General features: G+C 54.8%; 1 protein-coding gene across 3 annotated transcripts in view; it reads left to right on the top strand.

The window, feature by feature from the left end:
• The window catches only part of PAX7 (paired box 7), a gene marked incomplete at both ends in the record, with an annotated part of 126,562 nt that extends 113,715 nt beyond the window's left edge, over window positions 1-12,847 (top strand). For 2 of the 3 annotated variants that reach the window (XM_082295660.1, XM_082295659.1), the window contains 2 exons: window positions 7,842-8,088; window positions 12,732-12,847. In XM_082295660.1, coding sequence (XP_082151786.1) covers window positions 7,842-8,088; window positions 12,732-12,847 — 363 coding nt within the window. Of the gene's footprint in view, window positions 1-104; window positions 171-7,841; window positions 8,089-12,731 lie in introns of all 3 variants that reach the window. The other variant, XM_082295658.1, reaches the window with a different exon arrangement.
• Between the last annotated feature and the right edge of the window lie 13,194 nt (window positions 12,848-26,041).

Here is a 26,041-nt window from a genome sequence, read left to right as displayed (position 1 = left end):
CCAAAGCCGTTCCTCTTCCCCCTCCAGCCGAGACCTTCCCATTCTTTCTGTGTAGCTTAGAACCTTTTCCTCAGACCTTGTCTGTAATTTGTACATCCCTACAGAAGCAGGGTGCCCAAAACAAGATGCAGTGCTCCCGCTGGAACCTCACCATAGCCCTGAACAATCAGGTAACAACTTCCCACCACCTTTCCCCCGCTCCTCCTCCTCCTCCTCCTGCTCCCTCGGGCAGCCCCTGTGGCTCCGCTTTGCCATCGCATTCCCGGCTCCATCCCACCCCCGGCACCTCCCTGAGCCCTCTCCATCATCAGTGTGTGGCAGCTTCCCATCCATCCAGCGGAGCAGGGCCATCGTAGGGCACAGACTCATCTCCATGTCACCTGCCGTATCCCAGACCCCTTTTTCCCCGGCGCTGGAACATCCCTGGGATGTTTAAAATGGCGGGAAGGCGCCGATGGCATTCCTGGGTTGGTTGGTTGCTGTTTGGGACCACTTCGGAGGGGTCCGGTGTGCCCTGTCCCAGGGGGATGTAGGGAATGAAGGATTCGGGCACGTCGCGTCCCGTTCCCAGCTCTCCACACGTTTCCCAGTGGAGGTTTGGGGCAGGAAATGGGGATGTCACAGCTCCCCAACAGCAGCCTGGTAGCTGGAAGAGCTGTGGGGTTGTGGGAGCTCCTCTGCTGCTCCTCTCGGCTCGTGGAGGGGGATGAACACCCCAGGAGCAGCCCGGGTTTGTTATCCCTGAATCCTCCCAAAATCCAAGTGGAGACTCCAACCACAGCCTCGGTTACACCCGGGAGGGCCAGGGCTGTGCTCGAGGTCACCGAGGTCACCCTGGAGGGAGGCTGAGGGGATCGCTGGGCTTGGAAAACACCTCCAGGAGCCTCGGGAACACCCCCACGCCCACCAACCCCCATCACAGAGCTCCAGTTTGCTCCAAAATCTGTCTGGGATGTGAGGAGCTGCATCCCGACCCTGGCTCAGGCATTTTCCCAGGTGCAGCAGGTGTGAATCCTCGACTGCAAAGAGAATTTAGTGGGTGCTTGGTTGGGAGCGTTGGGATCCAGCTCGGCTGGCTCTGGTGATTTAGAAGCTATTCGAAATTAATTGCTTGGTTTTGTGAGTGCAGCGCTAGCGATTGCCACACGAGCCATTCTAGTCCTACCTAGGGGCATATTTGCATATATTTATCCTCCTTTCAAGTGGAGATCTTTGGGGAAAGTGTATTTATCTCCTCCGAACTCTTTCTTCGGCTTTCAGTCGTCCTGCAGTCACCTCTTCATTTTGTTCCCGTTTAATGTATGTACGGAATAATCGACTCTTCCTCTTCCCGCCAAGTGGAAATGAATCCACGGAGATCAAAAAGCTTTAATGTGGGGAAGGGTTCTCCCTCTGCCGGGGAGCAGGAGCAGATGAACGGAGCGGGATAGGAAAGAACGATGGGAAAGGTTGAGCTGGGTTCACCCCAAAAACTGTCTGGGAGGGCAGGGCACGACCTGGAGCAGCCACGGGTGGCAGGGGCTGAGTTCCCTCCTGGAGGAAGCGGGAGAGCTTGGTCCTTGTCCTCAGTAAATCCCGGAGATCCAGCGGGTTTCCCAGCAGGTGGATTTTCCGTGCCCTGGGAAGTGGGAGCAGTGCAGAAGCTGAAGCCCGGAGAGATTTCAGCCTCCCCGGCCGAGAATTTCCCGGTGCTTCTTGTCTGGTGTGGCATTGAAAAGTCCCAGCCCTGATCCCATTCCCAGCTTTTTTCCAGACAGGGAGGATTTCTCCCCGTTCCTTCTTGCCTGGTGTAGCTCCAAAGGGTCCAACTGATCCCATTCCCAGCCTTTTTTCCCAGAGAGGGAGGATTTCTCCCCATTCCCGAGAAACATCCCAGGCACATCCCGGGCACATCCCAGGGACATCCCGGGCACATCCCAGGGACAGCCCGGGGACATCCCAGGCACATCCCAGGCAATTCCTGCCCCGCCCCAGCCCCGCGTCTGCTGGGGTTTGGTCTCCTCAGAGCCCTGGTGTCCCCCGGCTCGCGTTTGTGGAGCACTGAAGCACCCTGGGCATGGCTGTGTCCCAGGATGTGTCCCTACTGTGTCTCTGAGTGTGTCCCCACCGTGTCCCCGCGTGTGTCCTCACTGTGTCCCGGGATGTGTCCCCGGATGTCCTTGAGTGTGTCCCTTGACATGTCCCCAGATGTGTCCCTGGATGTGTCCCCACCGTGTCCCCATGTGTGTCCTTGAGTGTGATGTGTCCCCAGATGTGTCCCTGGCTGTGTCTTCAGTGTGTCCCTGGACGTGTCCCCTCCGTGTCCCTGGATGTGTCCCCGGGTCTGTCACTGGATGTGTCCCAGGATTGTCCCTGGCTGTGTCCCTGGATGTGTCCCCACCGTGTCCCCATGTGTGTCCTTGAGTGTGATGTGTCCCCAGATGTGTCCCTGGCTGTGTCCCCAGATGTGTCCCTGCCATGTCCAGGAGTCAATGGGGGTCACCCGGTGGCCTTGGGAAGTTGCCAAGGCAGGGAAGGAGCCATGGCCACTCCGAGGATGTCCCGTGGATCTCGGAAGCCACCGAGGAGCAGCAGCTGGCCAAGGCCTGGCCACCGAACCTGGGCGCTGCCCTCCCCTTCTCCATCCCTTATCTCTCCCCATCACTCGGGTGCCCCTCCAGCCCCTCCTGACCCCCCCGCCCTAAAACCCGGATCCTGATTGCCCAGCTGGAAGGTCCTAATTGCGCTTCCCTCCCCAAAGCCGCCTCCGTTTATCATAAAGGGTGCACATTTCCCCTGCCGCAGCTTCCACGGCCAGAGGCCCTGAGGGCCAGCTCAGAAACGGAGGGAATTAATTACATTTTTTTAACTCCCCTTCTTTTAAAGTAGGGGAGAGAGTGATGAAACGTCCCGGGGGGGAACGGGGGGGAGCTGCCGAGGAGGGTGGGGAGGGAGGCAGCAGCAGGAGGTGAGGGGGGAGCTGCTGCTTTCATCCAGGAGGGTCTTTGTGCATCAACCTTGGGCTCCCCAACGCCTCGGGACCTCTCCCTGCTGCTCCCTGCCACAAAGGTGACCTCGGGAGAGGGAGCTGAAAGCTCCTGGCGCCAAGTGTGAGCCCACGGGATGGATTTGGGACAGGAAAAGGCACGGGGAAAGGGAGAGGACGGGGATGAGAGGGAGGGAAAGGGACGGCTGTCAGTCCCGGTGATGGACAGGGAGCAGATCTCCCCGCAGATAAAACCTTGCAGATGTGGAGTGGGTATTGATTTTTGGTTAGTCATGATAATGCACCAAGAAGTCATAAATTAGAAGCCAGCAAGGTCAGAAAGGAAAGGCAGAAGGACTTTGCATTCTTGAGGAGGGGATCCAGAGTTCAAAAGTTGCCTGGAAAATGAGTTTCTCCAGCTGGAAGGAGAAGTCAGGGAACACAGGCCCGCAGGTTTTCTGTGCTGGGTGGCAAGGAGAGAACAGGAATCTCCGCTTCTCTCTCGTTATCCAAACACCTTTGTGTCCTGCGTGGGGGAAATCGGAGCTGCCCTCGGCTGAAACCGTGCAGGGCTCGGGGGGCTCGGCCCCAAATCCTTCCCAGCCTGTCTGGGAAGGGCAGGGGCTTCCCGTGGGCAGCGTTCTTGGAGAGGGACTAGAGAGTCTGGGGGCTCAGCTGAGCTGTCAGGGTCCCCTCAGCCACCCCAAATCCATGGGAGCATTGGGCTGGGATGGATCCCCAACTCCAAATCCATGGGAGCATTGGGCTGGGATGGATCCCCAACTCCAAATCCATGGGAGCATCCAGCTGGGATGGGCATCCCCACCCCATATCCATGGGAGCATTGGGCTGGGATGGATCCTAACCCCAAATCCATGGGAGCATCCAGCTGGGATGGGCATCCCCACCCCATATCCATGGGAGCATTGGGCTGGGATGGATCCCCACCCCATATCCATGGGAGCATCGATCTGGGATGGATCCCCCACCCCAAATCCATTGGAGCATCGATCTGGGATGGATCCTCATCCCAAATCCATGGGAGCATTGCACTGGGATGGATCCCCCACCCCAAATCCATGGGAGCATTGGGCTGGGATGGGCATCCCAACCCCAAAACCGTGGGAGCATCCCACTGGAATGGATCCCCCACCACAAATCCATGGGAGCATCAATCTGGGAAGGATCCTCACCCCAAAACTGTGGGAGCATCTATCTGGGATGGATCCCCACCCCAAATCCATGGGAACATCGATCTGGGATGGGCATCCCCACCCCAAATCCATGGGAGCATTGGGCTGGGATGGATCCTCACCGCACATCCATGGGAGCATTGGGCTGGGATGGATCCTCACCGCACATCCATGGGAGCATTGGGCTGGGATGGATCCTAACCCCAAATCCATGGGAGCATCGATCTGGGAAAGATCCCCACCCCAAAACTGTGGGAGCATCTATCTGGGATGGATCCCCACCCCAAAACTGTGGGAGCATTGGGCTGGGATGGATCCCCACCCCAAAACTGTGGGAGCATTGCACTGGGATGGATCCCCGGCCCCAGCCTCTGCCCAACCACGAACCCGTTCCCCACCCAGGCAGGGCTGAGAGGGAATCCCAGATCCTGATGTTCCCACTAGGGATTCCCAGAGGGAAATTCAGCCGGTCCTTCCCAGAGAGGGGCCTTGGGCTGGGCTGAGCTGTCCTCCCTGCAGGGATTCCAGGGGGGAACAGGCACCAGGAACTCCCCGGGACCGGGGCTGCCGGAGCTGAGGCCGGCCTGGAGTGACTTCCCCAGGGGCAGAGCTGGGATTAGGAACCGCTCCCGATTCCCACTGCTTGAAGCCAACCCCATTTTCTCAGCAGGATTTGTGGAAGCATCGCTCCGCTCCCTGGATCCGGAGTGTGAATCTGGCTTTCATTTGCCAGCGTTGCTTTCCACCCCCTGTTTTTCTGAAAGGAAGGGTTAACGCGGCTCTTGCTGGCTTGGGGGGGCCTTGCCTTTCCTCGGGGTAATAAAAAGCAGCTGAGGGACCCTTGGGGACATGGCCAGGAGGGAGAGCACACAAACCCCGCTACTCCCTGAGTGTTTCCAGTCGCCTTTCGCTGCCCAGCGCACGAAATCTCCTCTGCACCTGCAGGGCTTGGCTCACACCCCCAGCCAGGCAGCACTTCCAGGCCTGGACAGCTCAGGAGAAAGGGCAGAGCTTCCCAAAAACAACTCACCATCCACTCGTCTGTGTTTTCCGTGCATGTTTATTGTTCTAAAAGCCCGGTTCCGCTCGTGAATTCACCCCAGCCACCTCCGGGCGCCGCCGGGGGAGGGTCCTTGGAGTCCCTCAGGACAGAGATCCGGCACCTTCAGCCCGGGGGATGCTCCAGGCCGGAGCTCTCCCTGCACCGAGGGGATTGGGGGATGAGCCGGATCAGAGTTCGTGACCCTGCTTTAGGGGGAGCCCACAAATAACTCTGCAGCTGGAAAAGCCACTCCAGGCTGCCCTTCCGTGATTTCCCCACTCCCGCAGGAGCCTGGGGGCAGAGGGGTCTGTGTTCCACCCCCCAGGGCAGCACGGCAGCCCCAGTCCTGGATTAATCCGCTCCCCTGAATATTTAAATTCCCCTCCTCACCCCCCCAGGCCTTGGGCTGCCGCGGGCCAGGGAGCTCCATGGGCACATTCTGGCTCCGAGTTCGGGCTGAACATCTTCATCGAGGCACCTTGGGCCTTCAGCCCTGCGATGAGCTGAGCCTGGAGGCTCTGGAGAGTTGTTTTAGGCTCTGGCTAAGCCTCGGTGTGGGGACAGCCGAGCCTGGCTTAACTTTTGGGGAGCGGCAGCAATATCTGAGCTCGGTGAGGGGTGGAAAGGCTGGAGGAGGAGGAGGAGGAGGGGGGTGGTCAGCGAGCCCGCGCTGGGGATCAGTGATCTCTCTCTGGGGGGGTCAGTGAGCCCAGGATCGGGGTCAGTGAGTCCGGGCTGGGGCTCAGTGAGCCCTGGCTGGGGGCAACGAGCCCGTCCCTCGCTCCAACCTCATTCCCGTGCCCCAAATCCCACACCCCAGACGAGCCCCGCGCTCGGGGTTAGATGGATTTTCCAGGATTTTAAGCAACCCCCGCTCCCGAATTCCCCTCGCGGACCAACGCCCGCGGAGGAGCTGAGGCGGGAGGGGATTTTCCATCATGGCAAAGCATCTTTGCAGCTCTCCCGAGCCCTTCCGGGGGGAGGAGGAGATGCTTTAGAAAGCAGAGGCCAGCTCGTGGCTGGGCATTCATCCCGAAGGTGAGGGAGGAGGGGCCGGGGAAGGTGTCGGGGTGAGCAGGAAGGGGAACCTCGGCCCCATCCACCCCCCCCGTGTCCCTGCCGAGAATGCAGCCCCGGCACAAAAGCTCACCAGGCCGCTGCCGGGGGATAAAGGGCTCATTTTACCACTTGCCAGGCTCCAAATATTTCCAATTTGCCACTTTAATTGATGTCAATAAGGTTATGCTAAATTCGGAGATTTGGAGCCGCTCAGCATCTGAGCGCCGGCCGGGCCCCCCGAGGTGACCGTCCCCTGTCCCCTCTCCCCCCTCCGCAGCCCGAGAGGCTTCAGGAACCCTCGGCCCTTCCCTGGCTCCTGCAAAACCCTTTCCACCCTGAACTCGGAATTACCCCGGGGAAATCCTGCTGATCCCTGCCGGGATCAGGGTCCCCGTGTGAAGGGCAGAGCCTCACCCTGAGCTCAGCCCCGGGAACAAATCTGGCATTTTTTTTTTTCTGAAAAAAAAAAAAGGGGGAGAAAAAAAAAGCCCCCAAAACCAACAAAACCCTAATTAGCTCATCTGGTTCAGGTCTCCAAGCAGGAAGGTTTCTTGTGTGCAAATTTAATTACATTTTCCAACCAAGCACTGAAACGAGCCGGACCAGGACCTGTTACCCTTTAACATTTGGGGGCAAAGAGAACTTGGACATTTCAGCCCCTAAAGCTGCATCAAAGCCAGCGAGGGTTTGATCTGCTTCGGCTGGGGAGCTCTGCAGAGCAAGCCCTGCTCTGACTTCCCAAAAAAGGCGCTGTCCTCTCATCGTTTCTTTAGGAAAATCGGGATTTTTCTCCCTGTTTTCCGTGGCTCCCGTGCTCGTCCCTGGCAGGGCGGCAAAATATCCCCGAAGCCTGAGGGGGCTGAGGAGGAACTTCTCGTTCTCCCCGTTCAGGACTTCCAAGGAGAGCCCTGAGGCTGTGGGGGCTGCCTGGGGAGGTTGGGGGGAGCAGAGCTCGGCTCTCCCACCCGGCCAGATCCGTTTGGACGTTGTCCATCACAAAACACCATTTTGGGCTGTTTTCCCATGAAAAAACACCATTTTGGGCTGTTTTCCTATTAAAAAGCACCAAATTTATGGCTGTTTTCCTATCACAAAACACCATTTTTGGGCTGTTTTCCCATTAAAAAGCACCATTTGGGGCTGTTTTCCTATCACAAAACACCATTTTTGGGCTGTTTTCCCATTAAAAAGCACCATTTGGGGCTGTTTTCCTATCACAAAACACCATTTTTGGGGCTGTTATCCCATTAAAAAGCACTATTTTAGTAGCTCTTTTCCTATGAAAAAGCACCAATTTTCATGGCTGTTTTCCTATTAAAAAGCACCATTTTGGGGCTGTTTTCCCATTAAAAAGCACCAAATTTATGGCTGTTTTCCTATTACAAAACACCATTTTAGTAGCTCTTTTCCTATGAAAAAGCACCAATTTTCGTGGCTGTTTTCCTATTAAAAAGCACCATTTTTGGGCTGTTCTCCTATTAAAAAGCACCATTTTTGGGCTGTTTTCCCATTAAAAAGCACCATTTCGGGGCTGTTTTCCTCCCCCCCGGCCCCTGACGCTCTCTCCGGTGTCTCTCTGCAGGTGATGAGCATCCTGAGCAACCCCAGCGGGGTCCCGCCGCAGCCCCAGGCCGATTTCTCCATCTCTCCCCTCCACGGCGGCCTGGACACCACCAACTCCATCTCGGCCAGCTGCAGCCAGCGCAGCGATTCCATCAAGTCCGTGGAGAGCCTCCCGACCTCGCAGTCCTACTGTCCCCCCACCTACAGCACCACCAGCTACAGCGTGGACCCCGTGGCCGGCTACCAGTACGGCCAGTACGGCCAGAGTGAGTGCCAGGCTGGGCCTGCCCCTTCCCGGGGAGCGGGGGAAGGTGTGGATGCCCCGATTTATCCAAATTCCGTCTGTTGGGTGGGGTGCCCGTGGAAGTTTGTCCGTCTGGAGGTGAAAAGGGGATCTGCTCCTCCCCTTGTGGCTCGATGTGAAACCCTCAATGAAATGTTTGAGGGGAAACCTTTCTGTCAGCAAAGGGCAAACCCCGGCCCCCTTCTCGTTCCCCAGTTCCCCCCGGGCTCTGGGAGAGCTGGGATTGGGATCCTGAGCCTGCCGCTGGGAGCTGGGAGGCTGCGGGAGCCGGGCAGGGGGGGACAGGGACAGCCCGGCCGGGGTTGTTATTCCTGCTGGGTGACGGGGACAGACCCTTCAGGTGACAGGAACACCCAGCCGGGGTTGTTATTCCTGTTGGGTGACGGGGACAGACAGTTCAGGTGACAGGGACACTCAGTTGGGTGACAGGGACAGCCCGGCCGGGGTTGTTATTCCTGTTGGGTGACGGGGACAGACAGTTCAGGTGACAGGGACACCCAGCAGGGGTTGTTATTCCTGTTGGGTGACAGGGACAGACAGTTCAGGTGACAGGAACACCCAGCAGGGGTTGTTATTCCTGTTGGGTGACGGGGACAGACAGTTCAGGTGACAGGGACACCCAGCCGGGGTTGTTATTCCTGCTGGGTGACAGGGACAGACCCTTCAGGTGACAGGGACAGCCTGGCCAGGAGTGTTGTCCCCGCTGGGTGATGGGCACAGCCTGGCTCAAGGTGCTGTCCCGGCTGGGTGACAAGGACAGGCTGGTCGGGGGTGACAGGGACAGCCCAGCTGGGGATGGTGTCCTCGCTGGGTGACAGGGGCAGCCCAGTTGGGTGACAGGGACCGTCCAGCTGGAGGTGTTATCCCGGCTGGGTGACAGGGACAGCCCATCCAGGTAACAGGCACAGCCCAGTCAGGGGTGTCATTCTGGCCGGGGGTGACAGGGACAGCCCGGCCCGGGGTGCTGTCCTGTCTGGGTGACGGGAACAGCCCATCCAGGTGACAGGGACAGCCCAGCTGGGTGACAGGGACACCTGGCCGGGGGTACTGTCCCCGCTGGGTGACAGAGACAGCCAGTTCGGGTCACAGGGACAGCCCAGCCGGGGGTGTTGTCCCCACTGGGTGACAGGAACAGCCAGTTCGGGTGACAGGGACACCCAGCCGCGGGTGTTGTCCCCACTGGGTGATAGGGACAGCCCAGCTGGGTGACAGGGACACCTGGCCAGGGGTGTTGTCCCCACTGGGTGATAGGGACAGCCCAGCTGGGTGACAGGAACAGCCAGTTCGGGTGACAGGGACACTCGGCCGCGGGTGCTGTCCCTGCTGGGTGACAGGGACAGCCAGTTCGGGTGACAGGGACACCCGGCCGCCTCTCACCTGCCGCGTTAGCCCGGCCGCGAGCGCGCTCCGAGCGCCGCTGCCCCGGCGAGGGTTAAAGGTGCATCCTCTTCCTGCGGGAGCGCTGCCGCTGCCCGCTGCCCGTCCTCGCTGACCCGTCCTCGCTGACCCGTCCTCGCTGACCTTCCCTCCCCTCGGCCGCGGCGCTTTGCCCCGCTCCCGTCAGAGCCCTTTAATGTCCTGAACTCCGCGGGCTCAATGAGAACCGGCTGTGGCGGCAGACGGGATCAATAGCGGCCCCCCCGCCCCTCCTCTTTTTGTTTGTCGGGAGTTTGATCTGTGACCCCCTGACCTTCCCCTCGCTTCTGGATGCGGGGCTGGACACACGTGCTATTGATAAAAATCTTAAACAAATTCCGATACCATGTATTTCCAATAAAGATTCCCTTGGGCGAGGCGTTAGTCACACCCACGTGTGTAAAAAATAAAACACGGGGTGGGGGCGGCGGGGGGGCCGAGCTGCGGCTGAGAGGGAAGGAGAAAGGAGGGTTTGTCTCGCTTTGCTGCAGGAATTTTCAGCCGAGCTGCTCGCACGGCCCCGGCTGTGTTGTTTCCCGGGCCCCCCTGTCCCGGTTTCTGTCACCCCCTTGGTGACGTTCGTCCTGCTAAGAGCAGCCCCTCACGCGCTGTTGACCTTGGAATAACATTTCCCCCCCGCTTCTCCCAGTCCTTTGCAGGGAATTCCAATCCCTCCTCCTTTCGGGGTTCTTCACTTCCTTTCGGATTCCGTTTAAACGCCCCTCAGTGTGAGGTGACCCCCGCGGGGGTCATTTATTCAGATCAGGTGTTTCTTCCCGCCCTGATGCGGCATAAAAAGCATCAAAACTCTTTTTTTGGGGTTGTTTTTTAGGTGAGAGAATATATTAATGAGCTAATGCAAGGTATTATTTGGATTATATATAATGTAGTGGTTATATAGACTATTTATATTGCATTATATTACATTATATTACATTATAAATATTATATTATATTATATAAATAATATCATTTATGTGTAAATATTAATAATTAATATTATATTATATAAATAGGATCATTTTATAAGTGTAAATAATAATAACTAATATTTTATTGTATAAATAGGATCATTTTATAAGTGTAAATAATATAATATAATATAAATGGGGGTTATGGTGTTGGGGCAGGCTCTGTGTGACAGGGGACATTCGGGATTTCCCAAATCCCAGGATTTGGGGATCGCAGCTCTGTGGCTCTGGCGGCCTCTGGACCTGGCAGAGAATCCCTCTCCCCCCACTCCTCCTCATTCCCAGCTTTACAAAAACAAACCCAGCCTCACTTTCCCTCTCGCTTAAAGAAACAAACAAATACCCAGAGCCCCTTCTGTAAATTTCTGGGTTTATTTTGGCTTCCACCCCATTAAACCAACAAACCTCATCCCTGACTTCTGGCCTGGGATACCCCGGTGCCTCTGGACTGTCCCCACTGGCCCAGAAGGGAATATTTTGGGGTTTTTCAGGAGGATGGGATTGCCATCGAATTCCCAACTCCTCCCTGGGGCACGACGGGCTCTGCTCCCAGGGAACGAGGGACAGGACAAAAGGAAACGACCTCAGATAGCCCCGAGGGAGGGTCGGGTTGGATTTTAGGGGAAATTTCTGCATGGAAAGGGTGGTCAGGCACCGGCACAGGGAGACGCCATCCCTGGGACTGCTCCCAAAAATGGGTATTGGATGCTCGGAGACAGCGTTTGGGGCTGGGCTGGGCAGCGCTGGCTTAAGGGCTGGACTCGGTGATCTCAGAGGGCTTTTCCAACCTCAGCGACCATTCCACGATTTTGTGGGCTCCAACAGCTCACCCCCGTCCTTCCCGCAGCAGCACTCAGCGCGGGTGACACCGGGGACAGGGCCACCACCACCCCCCACCAGCGCTGTCCCAGCAGTGAAATCCCCCTTTCCCCACGGCCTCCCAGAGCCAGCGCTCCACGAGGTTCCCTGAAACATCAGGAGACCGAGCGGGAAAGTTCTGGATGAGAGCGGGAGCTGGGCGTGGAACCCTGTGGAAGGCGGAGGCACCGCAACCAACGCTGGTGCTGCTCCAGTTGGGTTATCCCAGCATCCTGGCAGCTCCACCGGATCCTTGCCGCTTCCAGAGCCGCTCCGCGCCACCGGAGGGGAGCGGGAATGGTGGATCCGGGCGGTGCCGGCCGCTCCCAGAGGCCGGGGCCGCGTTAATGATGCCGGTGATGGAACGCGGGAGCGTGAAGGGAATTCTAATGGATCTGCCAAGTCTAATCAGGATTGGTGCGTGGAAGGGGCTCCTCTGGGGCCCGCCGGTGACAGGACGTTGATGGCTGAAATTTGTTTACTCATTGGCACCGATCGGGCAGCTCCTGCCAGCTCCTGATTAATCTAATTGGGGCCATTAGAGGCGGGGAGAGGGACTTTGACTGAAGGCCGGCTAATGAGCAGTGTCACCGGCCTGTCCCAGCCCTGTCCCCTCACCCCGGGGCAGCCGGAGGAGCTGGGACCTCCCATCCCCTCTAGAGCTGGGGCTGCTCCCCCTTCCCAGACGGAGGCAAGGGAAGAGGTTTTCTGTGGGATGAAGGGAGGCAGAGCTCAGCCGTGAGTCAGCAGCGGGCGAGGCAGATCCAAGCCCAGGCCTGGGGAGCTTCCGCTGGAATCTCTGGAGTCGCTTCCAGCAGCATCACCGGCAGCAGGAGCCTGGAAGGTTTATCCCAAACCTTCGGCTCATGCTCAGCTCCAGGCAGCTCCCTCGGAACCCCCTTTTTCCATGGTGGAATTTTAGCTCTTTTTGGGTGTTTATGGAGATTCGAGAGCCTTCTTTCCCTTGGGCTCTGCTGAGTCCCATCAGGGTCTGTCCCTCTCCTGGCAGCCCCATCCCAGCTCCAAGCCCCTTCCCGGGATGTCCCTGGGGTGTGGGTGACAGTCCCTGGTCTCTGCTGAGTCCCATCAGCATCTGTCCCTCTCCTGGCAGCCCCATCCCAGCTCCGAGCCCCCTTCCCGGGATGTCCCCAGGGTGTGGGTGACAGTCCCTGGGTTGTGCTGAGTCCCAGTAGGGCCTGTCCCTCTCCTGGCAGCCCCATCCCAGCTCCGAGCCCCCTTCCCGGGATGTCCCCAGGGTGTGTGACAGTCCCTGGGCTGTCCCTGCTGCTCTGCGGGGCTGAAAGTCTTGGTCACCGAAGGTCCCCCGTGTCCTCACTGTCCCTTTTCCCTCCTCCTGCAGCCGCCGTGGATTACCTGGCCAAGAACGTGAGCCTGTCCACGCAGCGCCGCATGAAGCTGGGCGAGCACTCGGCCGTGCTGGGGCTGCTGCCGGTGGAGACGGGCCAGGCCTACTGAGAGCCCCGGCAGCGGGACCCGGAGAGGCCTCTGGAGAGAGCACCCACCCTCCCAGGGATCCTTCCCGGCCCCCTCCCACCCCGCTGCGGAAAGAGGGGGCAGCTCTCCAAGAATCCAGAGCATTCCAGAGGCAAGTCCGGCCTCTGCGGCCTGACTCCTCCTGTGGCCAGAGACAACGGCTTGGGTGCATTTATTAACCCCAGTCCCAGCCCTCCCTCCGAGCCCCCCTGGCCACGGCATTCCCCCACACTCCAGGACTTTCCAACTTTCCATTCCCTAGGTAGCTGGCACAGTCAAAGCCAAATTGAGCTTTTTTTTTTACTTTCTTTTTTTTCCCCCCCCCTTGTAAAGGAGGGGGAAAAAAAAAAAGGAATGTTTCATTTTGTTTCCTTTTCTTTCCATCGCTGTAAATTTGGTGAATGTTGTATAGGAAGGAATAACCCAGCTGAGCATTAAGGGTGATGTAAATCGGGACCACGGAAGACCTATGGACCAAATATAAGGACTTGTTTAAAAAAACAAACGGACAAACAAACAAAAAACCACAAGGACGGACGAAAGCAGAAAAACATTTATTCAAGGACAGCAAATTTCCCCAGCCCAGCCTCTCTTCTCACTGGTGGCTTCCCAAAGCACGGCCGGACGGGCCGGATTGCTGCTAAGCAGGGGCAGGATTGGAATTCCAGCCAGCCTGGGACCTTTGGAAAAACGCGAATGGCTTCAGGAGGAGCGGGGACCGAGGGCACGGCCACGAGCGACGCTCACTTCTCCTCGGAGGGACCAATTCGGATTGTCACCCGATTGTCACCCGATTATCACCCGATTGTCACCCAATTGTCACCTGATTGTCACCGCCAGCACGGCTGCAGAGCGGGCAGCGCCGGCCGGGCACGAGGAGGGGCTGCGGACACACCCGGACACGCTGGGGAAACGCGGCACGGCTCCGGGTGGCCCCGCTGTCCCTGAGCTGGCCACGGCAGCAAGGACGAGAGGGCAGGGCCACTGCGCAGAGCCGGGTTCTGCCACGGGAGTCACCGGGAAGGGACCGCAGCCGTGTCTGGAGGTGCTGCCCCGCCCGGGGATGGACGTGGGGCCGGGGGACACGAGCTGAGGGGGTTTTGCAGCAGCCAGGACGGGAAGGGGCTCGCAGCCGCCTCTCTCCGCGCTGCAGGGCCGGGATTCACCTTCCCGAGGCGTCCCCTCGTCTCTCGCTGCCAGGAGGAAGCTTTGCCCCGTCCACTCACCCCCAGCTCCCACCGCAGCCCAGTCTCTGCCCTTCCCTCTGCTGCTGGAGCCTCTCTCGATCTCCCTGCCCCTCTAAGCCAGATTCCCTGGATTTATCCCCCCGCTTTTCTGCTCTCCCGTCCCCACCCGGACAAACGCAGCCGACACCACTTGGGGGTGGAATATTTTCCTTCTGGCTGTGGTGAAGATCCCGATGCCTGAGCAGACCCCAACAGGGCAGAGGTTTCCCCCTCACCTCACTGCGCTGGTTCGGGAGATTTGGAGGAGCTGAGGTGTGAGAGGTGCAGTGGCCACGGGCAGAGTTCACTGGCCCCCATGAGCTGTCAGGCTTTGGAATGCCCTGAACCCCTTTAGGACAGCAAATTCCTGCTTTTGTGCACTGGGGCACCCCGTGGTGGGAGGAATTCCTAAAGGAGACATTCCCTCCTTCTCCCTTCTGCCCCTTCCACCCTTCCCAATCCACCTGAGCCTGTTTGTGCAGCTGGGACATTTCCCCGCGTTCTTCCCCTGCCTCGCCCCCACACCACTGACCGCGAGCCACCAGGCCACTGTCCCTGCAGCCGTCTGGACACGTTCACCTGTCCTGGATTCCAGCGTCCCACCAGAGCCACATCAGCTCCCATCAGCTTCGCTTCCCAGCTCCGGCAGAGCCGGCTTGACATTCCCAGGAGGATTTTCCTGCACCTCTCCCGTACAGGAGCTGCGGGCGGGGGTGACTCCTGAATCCCGAGGCTCAGTGCTCCAGAAATCCCAGCTCTGCTCGTGAGGCAGAGCCCAAACATTCCCTGGATCACAGAGCGCTGGGAGCGCTTCCATTCCCACATCCTCTCCCGGGGCAGGGCGTGGCCGGTGAGGCCAAAGGGATGCGGTTCCCGGAGGGGACAGAGGAGCCCCAAGGCCCTGCGCTGCCCGGGTGATCCCGAGGCCTCTCCCTGCGCTGCTCCGGAGATCCTGGAGAGCAGCAGAACCTCTGCTGCTTTTGGTGTTTGTGCTCCAGAGCCGATCCCAGAGCTCCTGCGGGATTCCAGTCCTGCCTGAAACTCATTCCCAACAGGAAGCCCAAAGGGATCGACGGTGGCTCCATGCTGGACACGAGTGGGGGCAGTGACGGAAGCACCTGCTGGGATTTCTCTCAGCGCCGTTCACAGCAACTGCTGAAACGAGAGATTTGCTGGTATTTAACAACGTTTCGGAGGCCAAACGCTGACGATCCCCAGCTGGGAGCACCTTCCCTGCCGCCGGAATTCCACCCCGTGCCAATCCCTCCTCCTTCCCACTGGAATTCCCAACCAAACGCCCTCCTCCTCGACCAGAAGGAAAGGCTCAATCCCACGGAACCTCTTGGCTGCTGCTCCTGCTTTCGTCTTATCTCCTCTCTTATCTCCCCTCCCCTCCGCGTGCGTCCCCCAGGGACCCCTCACCAGTGGACAGCCGGGCCTGGCCGCCTCACCCGAGGGCAGGACCCCCCAAAAAAACCCCAAAACAAAAAGGAGGGAGCACTGCAGAAACCCCTCTGGCGATCACCTTCCCCGGAAAGTCCGTGGGCAGCCGGGTACTGCTGTAAATAGAATTCCTAGAGGAACGAAATAGCTCTTCTCTGACCTTCCCCTCGTGGTCGCACTTTGTACATTAGTTGGAAAATTTTGGTCATGTGCTGTATGTTTATAGAAAGTTGCCATTTTTGGGGTTTTTATACTTAAAAAAAAAAAAGATAAAAAATCCCCCCCCCCATCGCAGTGAGTGCCATGCTAGTTAAAAAAAAAAAAAGAAAAAAAAAAAGAAAAAAGAGAAAACTTAGAAAAAAAAGAAGAAAAAAAAAGGAGAGGAAGAAACTAAAAGGGGATGGGGGGGATGAACTGTAGAAATTTGCCTATCGTGTGTTTTCAAGAGACATTCCAGAATCTTCGGGGTGGGATGGGGTTGATTTTGGGCTTCTTTTTTCGTTGTTTTTTTATTTTGTTTTGTTTTGTTTCTTCCTTTTGTTCACGTATGAAAGCCAGAAGGAATTCTTGGGTTCGTTTCGTTGGTTCAATTTTGTTTCATGGGTTGCCAACCTCAGCTCTGCTGACGAGAGACAAACTCGGGGGGTGGGAGGGGACGGGAGCAGGGACACGGCGGAGGGAGGGGCCGGAGTGGGGATAGGACGGAGTGTGGACAGCGGGGACCTGGCTGCGTCCACCTGGGGCCACCAACAGGGACTGAGTCTGGAGAGCTGGACAGCGGGAAAGTGCGGCTGTGGCCACCTGGAGCCTGGACAGCTGGACAGTGGGAACCTGGCTGTGGCCACCTGCGGCCACCAGTTGGGACCAAGCGTGGACAGCCAGACAGTGGGAACCTGGCTGTGGCCACCTGGGGCCACCAATGGGGACCAAGCCTTGACAGCCGGACAGCAGGAACCTGGCTGTGGCCACCTGGAGCCACCAATGGGGACCAAGCAGATCCTCAGCTGCTGCTGACCCTGAGCGACCAAAAATTGCCCATAGCCTCATCCAGAGCAACAGCGACCAAGGGACACTGCCAGAGATGGACACGGCAGAGATGGACATGTCAGAGATGGCCACAGCCAGAAGTGGACACAGCCAGAGATGGACATATTGGAGATGGTCATGTCAGAGATGGACACACCGGAGATGGACATGTCAGAGATGGACATGTCGGAGATGGACACAGCCAAGGACACTCTCCCAGCCCCACATCTCTCCCGTGCTGTGGGTGGGACCTGCCACCCCTGGGGGACAGCAGTGACCCCGAGGGGGTTCCTGTGGCCCCCCCAGCCCCCTCCCCACCACGGCACAGCCGGACTCGGCCCCGCCGCCGCAGATCGGCTCCTTCGTGTATTTAACGCTTCTAACCCGCCCTCCCTCCACACCCCCGCGGCCCCGTGCGGGTCCCTCCTAGCACTGTAGGGCATTCCCTGTCCCCCGAGTCCTGCGGGATTGTCGCTTCTGTGTTTGCCTCATCGCCATTTGCTCCGGGCCGTGGGCGCGCCCGCGTGCGCCGGCTGTGTAAATACGGAACCGCACCATAATTTATTCAGCTATATGGAGTAGATTTTAGTAGGAAGAGAAACTGGTTTTGCTTTAACTACCTGCTGCCTGTAGGTGTCTTTCTGTAACTCAGGCGTAACTGTTATACATTAAAAGGGAAAGAAAAAAAAGGAAAAAAAAAAAAAAAGAAAAAAAAAAAAGGAAAAAAAATTATTCCGAGTGCCTTTGGGTTGTTTGCGCGACACGCCAGGAAAGAGGGGGGAGAACCTCGGGGATATCCAACACACAGAGGCCAATTCCAGCTGTTTTCCCTCAAAAACTGGTTGGCGGCAAGGTGGAAAAGCGGCACGAATAAATAAAGCCTTGAACTCGGCCGCGGCTCTGCGCGGGGCGGGGACCGTTCCCGGCCTGTTTGCAGCACAACCGAGCCTTTATCCATTGATCGGGATAAAGCAGCCCCGGGCCGGGCAGCGCCGAGCTGGGCCGGGCCCCGGCTGCTCCCGGCTCCGCGGGCACCTGGCTCTCGTTAAACGCCAGAGTCCGGCACCGCCGAGCGGAAAAATATTCCCAAACCATGGGGGACGCACGGCTGGGGGCTCCGCAGAGGGAATAAAGCCTTGGGAACAAAGCCCCGGATTCAGGAGCCGGGCCCGTCTGGAGAGGGTTTGGCTCCCCGGGAAAGGCGTTGGTCTCTGGCTAAGCCACGCTGGGCCGAGATCCGCGTGCGGAGCGGAGCCCGAGCGGGCCCGGGGGGTGTTTGGGGCTGTCCCTCCTCGGAGGGGTCCGTCCGGGAGCTGCGCGGCCCCGCAAGAGCAGGGGAGGTCACCCCTGGTGGGAAACGCCAACTGTGGGGTGGGAAAAGCCAACTTTGGGATGGGAAACATCAACTTTGGGATGGGAAACGCCAACTCTGGGATGGGAAACATCAACTGTGGGGTGGGAAAAGCCAATTTTGGGGTGAGAAACACCAACTTTGGGATGGGAAACGCCAATTTTGGGGTGAGAAACACCAACTGTGGGGTGGGAAACAGCAACTTTGGGATGGGAAACGCCAACTCTGGGATGGGAAACATCAACTGTGGGGTGGGAAAAGCCAATTTTGGGGTGAGAAACACCAACTTTGGGATGGGAAAAGCCAATTTTGGGGTGAGAAACACCAACTGTGGGGTGGGAAACAGCAACTTTGGGATGGGAAACACCAACTTTGGGGTAGGAAACATGAACTTTGGGGTGGGAAACGCCAACTTTGGGGTGAGAAACACCAACTTTGGGATGGGAAACACCAACTTTGGGATGGGAAACATCAACTGTAGGGTTGGAAAAGCCAATTTTGGGGTGAGAAACACCAACTGTGGGGTGGGAAACACCAACTTTGGGATGGGAAACATGAACTTTGGGATGGGAAACGCCATCTTTGGGGTACGAAACATCAACTGTGGGATTGGAAACAACACTTTTGGGATGGGAAACGCCAACTCTGGGATGGGAAATATCGACTGTGGGGTGGGAAACACCAACTTTGGGATGGAAAATCCCAACTTTGGGGTGGTAAACACCAATTCTGGGGTGGGAAGCACCAACTGTGGGGTGGGAAACACCAACTGTAGGGTGGGGTACTGCCCATGCTTGGGTTTGGGGACCAGAAAGGGCAGGAATTGCCAGCCTGGGGTCCGCCACCGGCTCAGGGCTTTGGGATTGCACACCCTGCTCACCCCTTATCAGCCAGCCCCTTATCAGCCCCTCCCTGAAACCCCTGAACTCCCCCACCTGCTCCCAGTGCCGGGATAATCCACATTTCTGAGGAACACGGGAAACTCGGGGACCTCTGAGCCCAGGAGTGCCCACCCCAGATGAGGCTGAGGGCTGGAGGGAGCCTGGCCCGGGGCTGGGGAACCTCTAGGCCGGAGCTTTGGGGGGCTCTGGGGGGCTCCATGGGGATCCCTGGGAAATCCAGCAGGAAAAAGCTGGAACCCACAGTTCCCAAACCCTAAAGTCGTGGGAATTACAGCCCAGAGAGGCTCAGGGAACTGTCACCAACCCCAGCCCAGCCCCTCCCCACATCCTGCGGGAATTGCGTTTGGGATCTACCCATGAGCCCCTTCCCAGCTCAGACCCCACAGAACCTGCTGGGTTTGGCCAGTGGGGAAATCAGGGGGTGCTGCTGAGGGCAGCTCTGAGCCCTTCACACCTGGGGGATGCAGGGGGAGGGATCCTGTCCGTCCAGGAGCCCCCAAATGCGGGGACACCATCAACCAGGTGTCATTAAAAACACAGTGACCCTAAAATGCTGTGACCCTAAAACGTGGTGACACCATCAACCAGGTGTCATTAAAAACCCTGTGACCCTAAAATGCTGTGACCCTAAAACGCAGTGAGACTATCAACCAGGTGTCATTAAAAACGCTGGGACCCTAAAACATGGTGACACCATCAACCAGGTGTCATTAAAAATGCTGTGACCCTAAACCGCGGTGACCCTAAACCGCTGTGACCCTAAACCGTGGTGACCCTAAACCGCGGTGACCCTAAACCGCGGTGACCCTAAAGCTCTGTGACCCTAAACCGCGGTGACCCTAAACCGCGGTGACCCTAAACCGCTGTGACCCTAAACCGCTGTGACCGTAAACCACTGTAACCCTAAACCGCGGTGACCCTAAACCGCGGTGACCCTAAACCGCTGTGACCCTAAAGCGCTGTGACCCTAAACCGTGGTGACCCTAAACCGCGGTGACCCTAAAGCGCTGTGACCCTAAACCGCGGTGACCCTAAACCGCCGTGACCCTAAAGCGCTGTGACCCTAAACCGTGGTGACCCTAAACCGCGGTGACCCTAAAGCTCTGTGACCCTAAACCGCGGTGACCCTAAACCGCGGTGACCCTAAACCGCTGTGACCCTAAACCGCTGTGACCGTAAACCACTGTGACCCTAAACCGCGGTGACCCTAAACCGCGGTGACCCTAAACCGCTGTGACCCTAAAGCGCTGTGACCCTAAACCGTGGTGACCCTAAACCGCGGTGACCCTAAAGCGCGGTGCCGCCACTCCCGGCCCTCGCCGCTGCCGGGTCCCGGCCCCATCCCGGCCCTTCCCGGTGCCCTCCGAGGGCACCGAGGGCACGAGGGAGCCCCGGGGCGGGCGATTATGGCTCGGAGCTGCCGGCGGCGGTAATCTGCTGATAAGGCGCGGTTAAGGAGCTGATAAGGCGTTGATAAGGCACTGATAAGGCGCTGATAAGGCGCGGAAAAGGCGCGGATAAGGCATTGATAAGGCGCTGATAAGGCGCTGATAAGGAGCGGATAAGGAGCTGATAAGACGCTGATAAGGAGCTGATAAGGCGCTGATAAGGCGCTGATAAGGCAGCTCCGAGCCCGTGGGCCAGCAGCTCCTGGCTCTGTCACAGCCCGGCCCCGCTCCCCGCGCCCCTGCGAGCGACCCGAGGCCACGGCAGGGGCGGTTCCTGTGCCCCGGGGGACAAACGCTGCTCCTTTCCTGCCGGTTATTGATTATCGATTATCGATTATCGGTTATCGACTATCGATTATTGGTCATTGATTATTTTTATTTATTTTAAAATTATTTTTCTTTATTATTTATTGGTTATATTTCATTTTTATTTATTGTTTTTATTTTTATGATTAGTTTTAGTTTTAGTTTATATTTTTTCTTTTTTTTTCTTTTTTAAAAATTTCGATTTTTTTTTTGCTTATTTTTAACTTTTATGTTTATTTTTGTTTTTGTTTATTTTTTAACTTTTTATTTTTATTTTTATTTTTGTTTATTTTTTCTTTTTTTACTTTAAAAATGTTTATTTTTATTTTTATTTTTTGTTTATTTTTTCTTTTATTTTTTTGTTTATACTTTTCTTTTTTACTTTAAAAAATGTTCATTTTTATTTTTTGTTTATTTTTTACTTTTACATTATTTTTATTTTTACTTTATTTTTTTATTTATTTTCATTTTTATTTTTATTTTTTTATTTATTTTATTTTTACTTTTATTTTTATTTTCATTTTCATTTTCATTTTCATTTTCATTTTCATTTTCATTTTCATTTTCATTTTTATTTCTATTTTTATTTTTATATTATTTTTTATTTTTCTTTTTTAAAAAAATATTATTTTCATTTTAATTTTTATTCATCATTTCTATTTTTATTTATTATTTATTATTTACGATGATCCGGGAGTCACAACTCTTCCCTCTGGCCCCCAGACCTCTGCACCCCCTGCAGCCTCCTCCAGCCCCGCACTGGACGTTCCCCTGGAATTCCGAGCTTTGCTTCCGGAGGGATTCCAGGCAGGCAGAGCCCCGGAGCGCAGGGAAATCCCAAATATCAACAATTCCATCCTCGCTCGGTGGCTTTGTAGGGCGGGAGCCCTCGGAGGGGGAACTCCCCCTTTCCTTTCCGACTTCCCACCAAGAAACGTTGAATATTTCCATTATTTTCCTGGATGTTCTCACAATTATGGTTGGGCTCGGTGATCCTGATCTCAGTGATCCCTTCCAACGCAGCATATTCCATGATTCCATGATTTTATAATCCCACAATTCCAGGATTTTATAATCCTACAATTCCATGGTTCTCTGATCCTACAATTCCATGATTCCATGATTTTATAATCCTACAATTCCATGGTTCTGTAAAATCCTACAATTCCATGATTCTCTGATCCTACAATTCCATGACTCCATGATTTAATAATCCTACAATTCCATGATTTTATAATCCTACAATTCCATGGTTCTCTGATCCTGCAATTCCATGATTCTGTGATTCTATAATCCTCTAATTCCATGGTTCTATAATCCTAGAATTCCATGACTTTATAATCCTACAATTCCATGATTCTATAATCCTCTAATTCCATGGTTCTATAATACTAGAATTCCATGATTTTATAATCCTACAATTCCATGATTCCATGGTTCTATAATCCCGCAATTCCATGGTTCTCTGATCCTACAATTCCATGATTCCATGATTTAATAATCCTACAATTCCATGATTTTATAATCCTACAATTCCATGGTTCTCTGATCCTGCAATTCCATGATTCTATAATCTCTAATTCCATGGTTCTATAATCCTACAATTCCATGGTTTTGTGATTTTATAATCCTGCGATTCCATGGTTCTCTGATCCTACAATTCCATGATCCCATGGTTCTCTGATCCTACAATTCCATGATCCCACGGTTCTATGATTCCATGATCCCGCAATTCCATGATTCCATAATCCTGCAACTCTATGATTCTATAATCCTATAATTCTGTGATTTTACAATCCCGCAATTCCATGATTCTCTGATCCTACAATTCCATGATTCCATGGTTCTATAATCCCACAATTCCGTGGTTCTCTGATCCTACAATTCCATAATCCCATGATCCTACAATTCCATGATTCCATGATTCTATAATCCCGCAATTCCATGGTTCTCTGATCCTACAATTCCATGATCCCACGGTTCTATGATTCCATGATCCCGGAATTCCATGATTCCATAATCCTGCAACTCTATGATTCTATAATCCTATAATTCTGTGATTCTACGATCCCACAATTCCATGATTCTCTGATCCTATGATTCCATGATTCCATGATTCTGTGATTTTACAATCCTGCATTTCCATGGTTCTATGATCCTACAATTCCATGATCCCATGATTCTACAATTCCATGATCCCATGGTCCTTCAATTCCATGATCCCATGGTCCTACAATTCCATGATTCCATGATTCTACAATTCCACGATTCCATGATTCTGTGGTTTTACAGAATCCCGCAGTTCCATGGTTCTCTGATCCTACAATTCCACGATTCCATGGTTCTGTGATCCTACAATTCCACGATTCCGCTCTCAGGGGAAACTCGAGGAGCAGAGGAATCTCTTTCCTGTTTCTCACTCCTTTTCCTCATCCTTTCGAGGGCGGGCCGGGAATGGGAAGAAGCACCGGGCAGGGATCCAGAGCAGTTTTCCTTCCTAAGCCGAGCTTTGAACCCTCTTGGAAGCTCAGCCTAAAGAAAACGAGGATTTCCCCCTTTTTGTTCCAAACGAAACAATTCAATCATCTCTAGAAGGTTCTCGTTGTAAAAAGGAAATGTTTTAGGGAAAAGGGTTCAAACGGCTCCCGGCATTTCCCTTTTTCCCGTTGCCGGGGATTCCCAGGGGTGTTTTGCACCTGGAATTTCGCGGTGGTTTAAGGGCCTGAACCTCGCCCACCCCCCGGCTGCCCAATCCCCAAATCCCAAAGATTTGTGGGAAAGGGAGGCAGCAAAGCCCGACCTTGCTGGGTGTGGCTGCTCCGGGAAGCGGATTTGGGGTGGGTTTACGATCCTGATTTTTATGGATGCAGGAAACACATCCCAAAGCGCGCCCCAGAACCCTGGAAGTGGTGCCTGATTTTGGGAATTCCCATGGGAAGACGTGCCCAGAACCACCTCCCTCTCCAACCTCACTTTCAAAGCCAGACTTTGGGAAGCTGCTCCGGAATTCCCGCTGGAATTTTTTGGGAAGCGCAGCCGCCCATCCCCAACAGGGCCCTCCTTACAGCAGGAATCCGAAACACCGGGAAAATCCTTCTCCCTCTGGCTCAGAACGAATCCCAATGTTCCGTGTGGATCGGGGACAGCGGGAATGCCTGGGCCGCCCTTTTTGGGATCGCAATCCTCGGATCCTCCTGCTCCTGGTGCTTTTCCTGCATTCCTGGCATGCGAGGCCCACCTGGGGCTTCAGCCACGTGGGGTGAAGGAGGAGCAAACACTCATTTTGGGGTGGGGTTTAGGTATTTTATTCAGGTATTTTATTTAGGAATTATTTTGGGGGTTTTCAGGATTTTTTTAGGTATTTTCGGGATTTTTTTAGGTATTTTCGGGATTTTTTTAGGGATTTTTTAAGGTATTTTCTTTAGGAATTTTCTTTGGGGAATTTTCTTTAGGTATTTTCTTTAGGAATGTTCTTTAGAAACTTTCTTTAGGAATTTTCTTTCGGAATTTTCTTTAGGAATTTTCTTTAGGTATTATTGTAGGATTTTATTTTAGGTATTCTTTTAGGAGTTTATTTTAGGTGTTATTTAGGCTTTTTAGGCATTTATTTAGGTAGTATTTAGGTGCTTCTTTGGGTATTTTATTTAGGATTTTATTTGGGTATCATTTTGGGTATTTTATTTAGGTGTTATTTTAGGCATTTTTAGGGAGGTTTAGGTACTTATCTAGGAATTCTATGAAAGTATTTTATCTAGGTATCATTGTGGGTATTTTATTTAGGTGTTATTTAGGTATTTTATATAGGTCTGTTATTTAGATAGTTTATTTAGGGATTATTTTAGGGGGTTTTAGGTAAATATTTTAGGTCAATAACCCCTAACCCGGACATTTCCACCTCCCAAACCTCTGCTCGCTCGAGTGGAGCCCCATTCCCAGCAAATCCCACAGGGAACGCGCCCAGCCCGGGCCACGATCCCGCATTTCGGCACTTCCCGGTCCCAGTCCGTGATCCTGGGGTGTTTTATGGCATCTCCAGGGTCATTCCCAGCTCCTGCCCCATATCCAGGTCCCCATTGCTGATCCCAAGGGATGTTTTACGGTCATCCTGCCCCATATCCAAGCCCCATTGCTGGTCCCAGGGGATGTTTTAGGGTCATTCCCAGCTCCTGCCCCATATCCAGGTCCCCATTGCTGATCCCAAGGGATGTTTTAGGGTCATTCCCAGCTCCTGCCCCATATCCAGGCCCTGTTCCTGATCCTAAGGGATGTTTTAGGGTCATTCCCAGCTCCAGCCCCATATCCAGGTCCCCATTGCTGATCCCAAGGGATGTTTTAGGGTCATCCTGCCCCATATCCAGGCCCCGTTGCTGATCCCAAGGGATGTTTTAGGGTCATTCCCAGCTCCTGCCCCATATCCAGACCCCGTTGCTGGTCCCAGGGGATGTTTTAGGGTCATTCCCACCTCCTGCCCCATACCCAGGTCCCCATTGCTGATCCCAAGGGATGTTTTAGGGTCATTCCCAGCTCCTGCCCCATATCCAGGTCCCTGTTCCTGATCCCGAAGGATGTTTTAGGGACATCCTGCCCCATATCCAGACCCCGTTGCTGATCCTGGGAGATGTTTTAGGGTCATTCCCAGCTCCTGCCCCATATCCAGATCCCTGTTCCTGATCCCAAGGGATGTTTTAGGGTCATTCCCAGCTCCAGTTCCGTATCCAGGCCCTGTTCCTGATCCCGAGGGATGTTTTAGGATCATTCCCAGCTCCTGCCCCATATCTCAGTTCCTGTTCGTGATCCCAAGGATGTTTTAGGGTCATTCCCAGCTCCTGCCCTATATCCCAGGTCCCTGTTGCTGATCCTGGGATATTTTAGGGCCATCTTGCCCTATATCCGGGTCCCCATTGCTGATCCCAAGGGATGTTTTAGGGTCATTCCCAGCTCCTGCCCTATATCCAGGTCCCCATTGCTGATCCTGAGGGATGTTTTAGGGTCATTCCCAGCTCCAGCCCCATATCCAGGTCCCCATTGCTGATCCCAAGGGATGTTTTAGGGCCATCCTGCCCCATATCCAGGCCCCGTTGCTGGTCCCAGGGGATGTTTTAGGGTCATCCCCAGCTCCTGCCCTATATCCCAGGTCCCTGTTGCTGATCCTGGGATATTTTAGGGCCATCTTGCCCTATATCCAGGTCCCCATTGCTGATCCCAAGGGATGTTTTAGGGTCATTCCCACCTCCTGCTCCATATCCAGGTCCCCATTGCTGATCCTGAGGGATGTTTTAGGGTCATTCCCAGCTCCTGCCCCATAACCAGGCCTCGTTGCTGGTCCCAGGGGATGTTTTAGGGTCATTCCCAGCTCCTGCCCCATATCCAGATCCCTGTTCCTGATCCTAAGGGATGTTTTAGGGTCATTCCCAGCTCCAGCCCCATATCCAGGTCCCTGCTGCTGATCCCAAGGGATGTTTTAGGGCCATCCT

This window comes from Coloeus monedula (assembly GCF_965178545.1).
Source record: "Coloeus monedula genome assembly, chromosome: 22".
Classification (NCBI taxonomy): Eukaryota; Metazoa; Chordata; class Aves; order Passeriformes; family Corvidae; genus Coloeus; species Coloeus monedula.
This window is presented reverse-complemented; position numbering and strand designations above follow the sequence as displayed.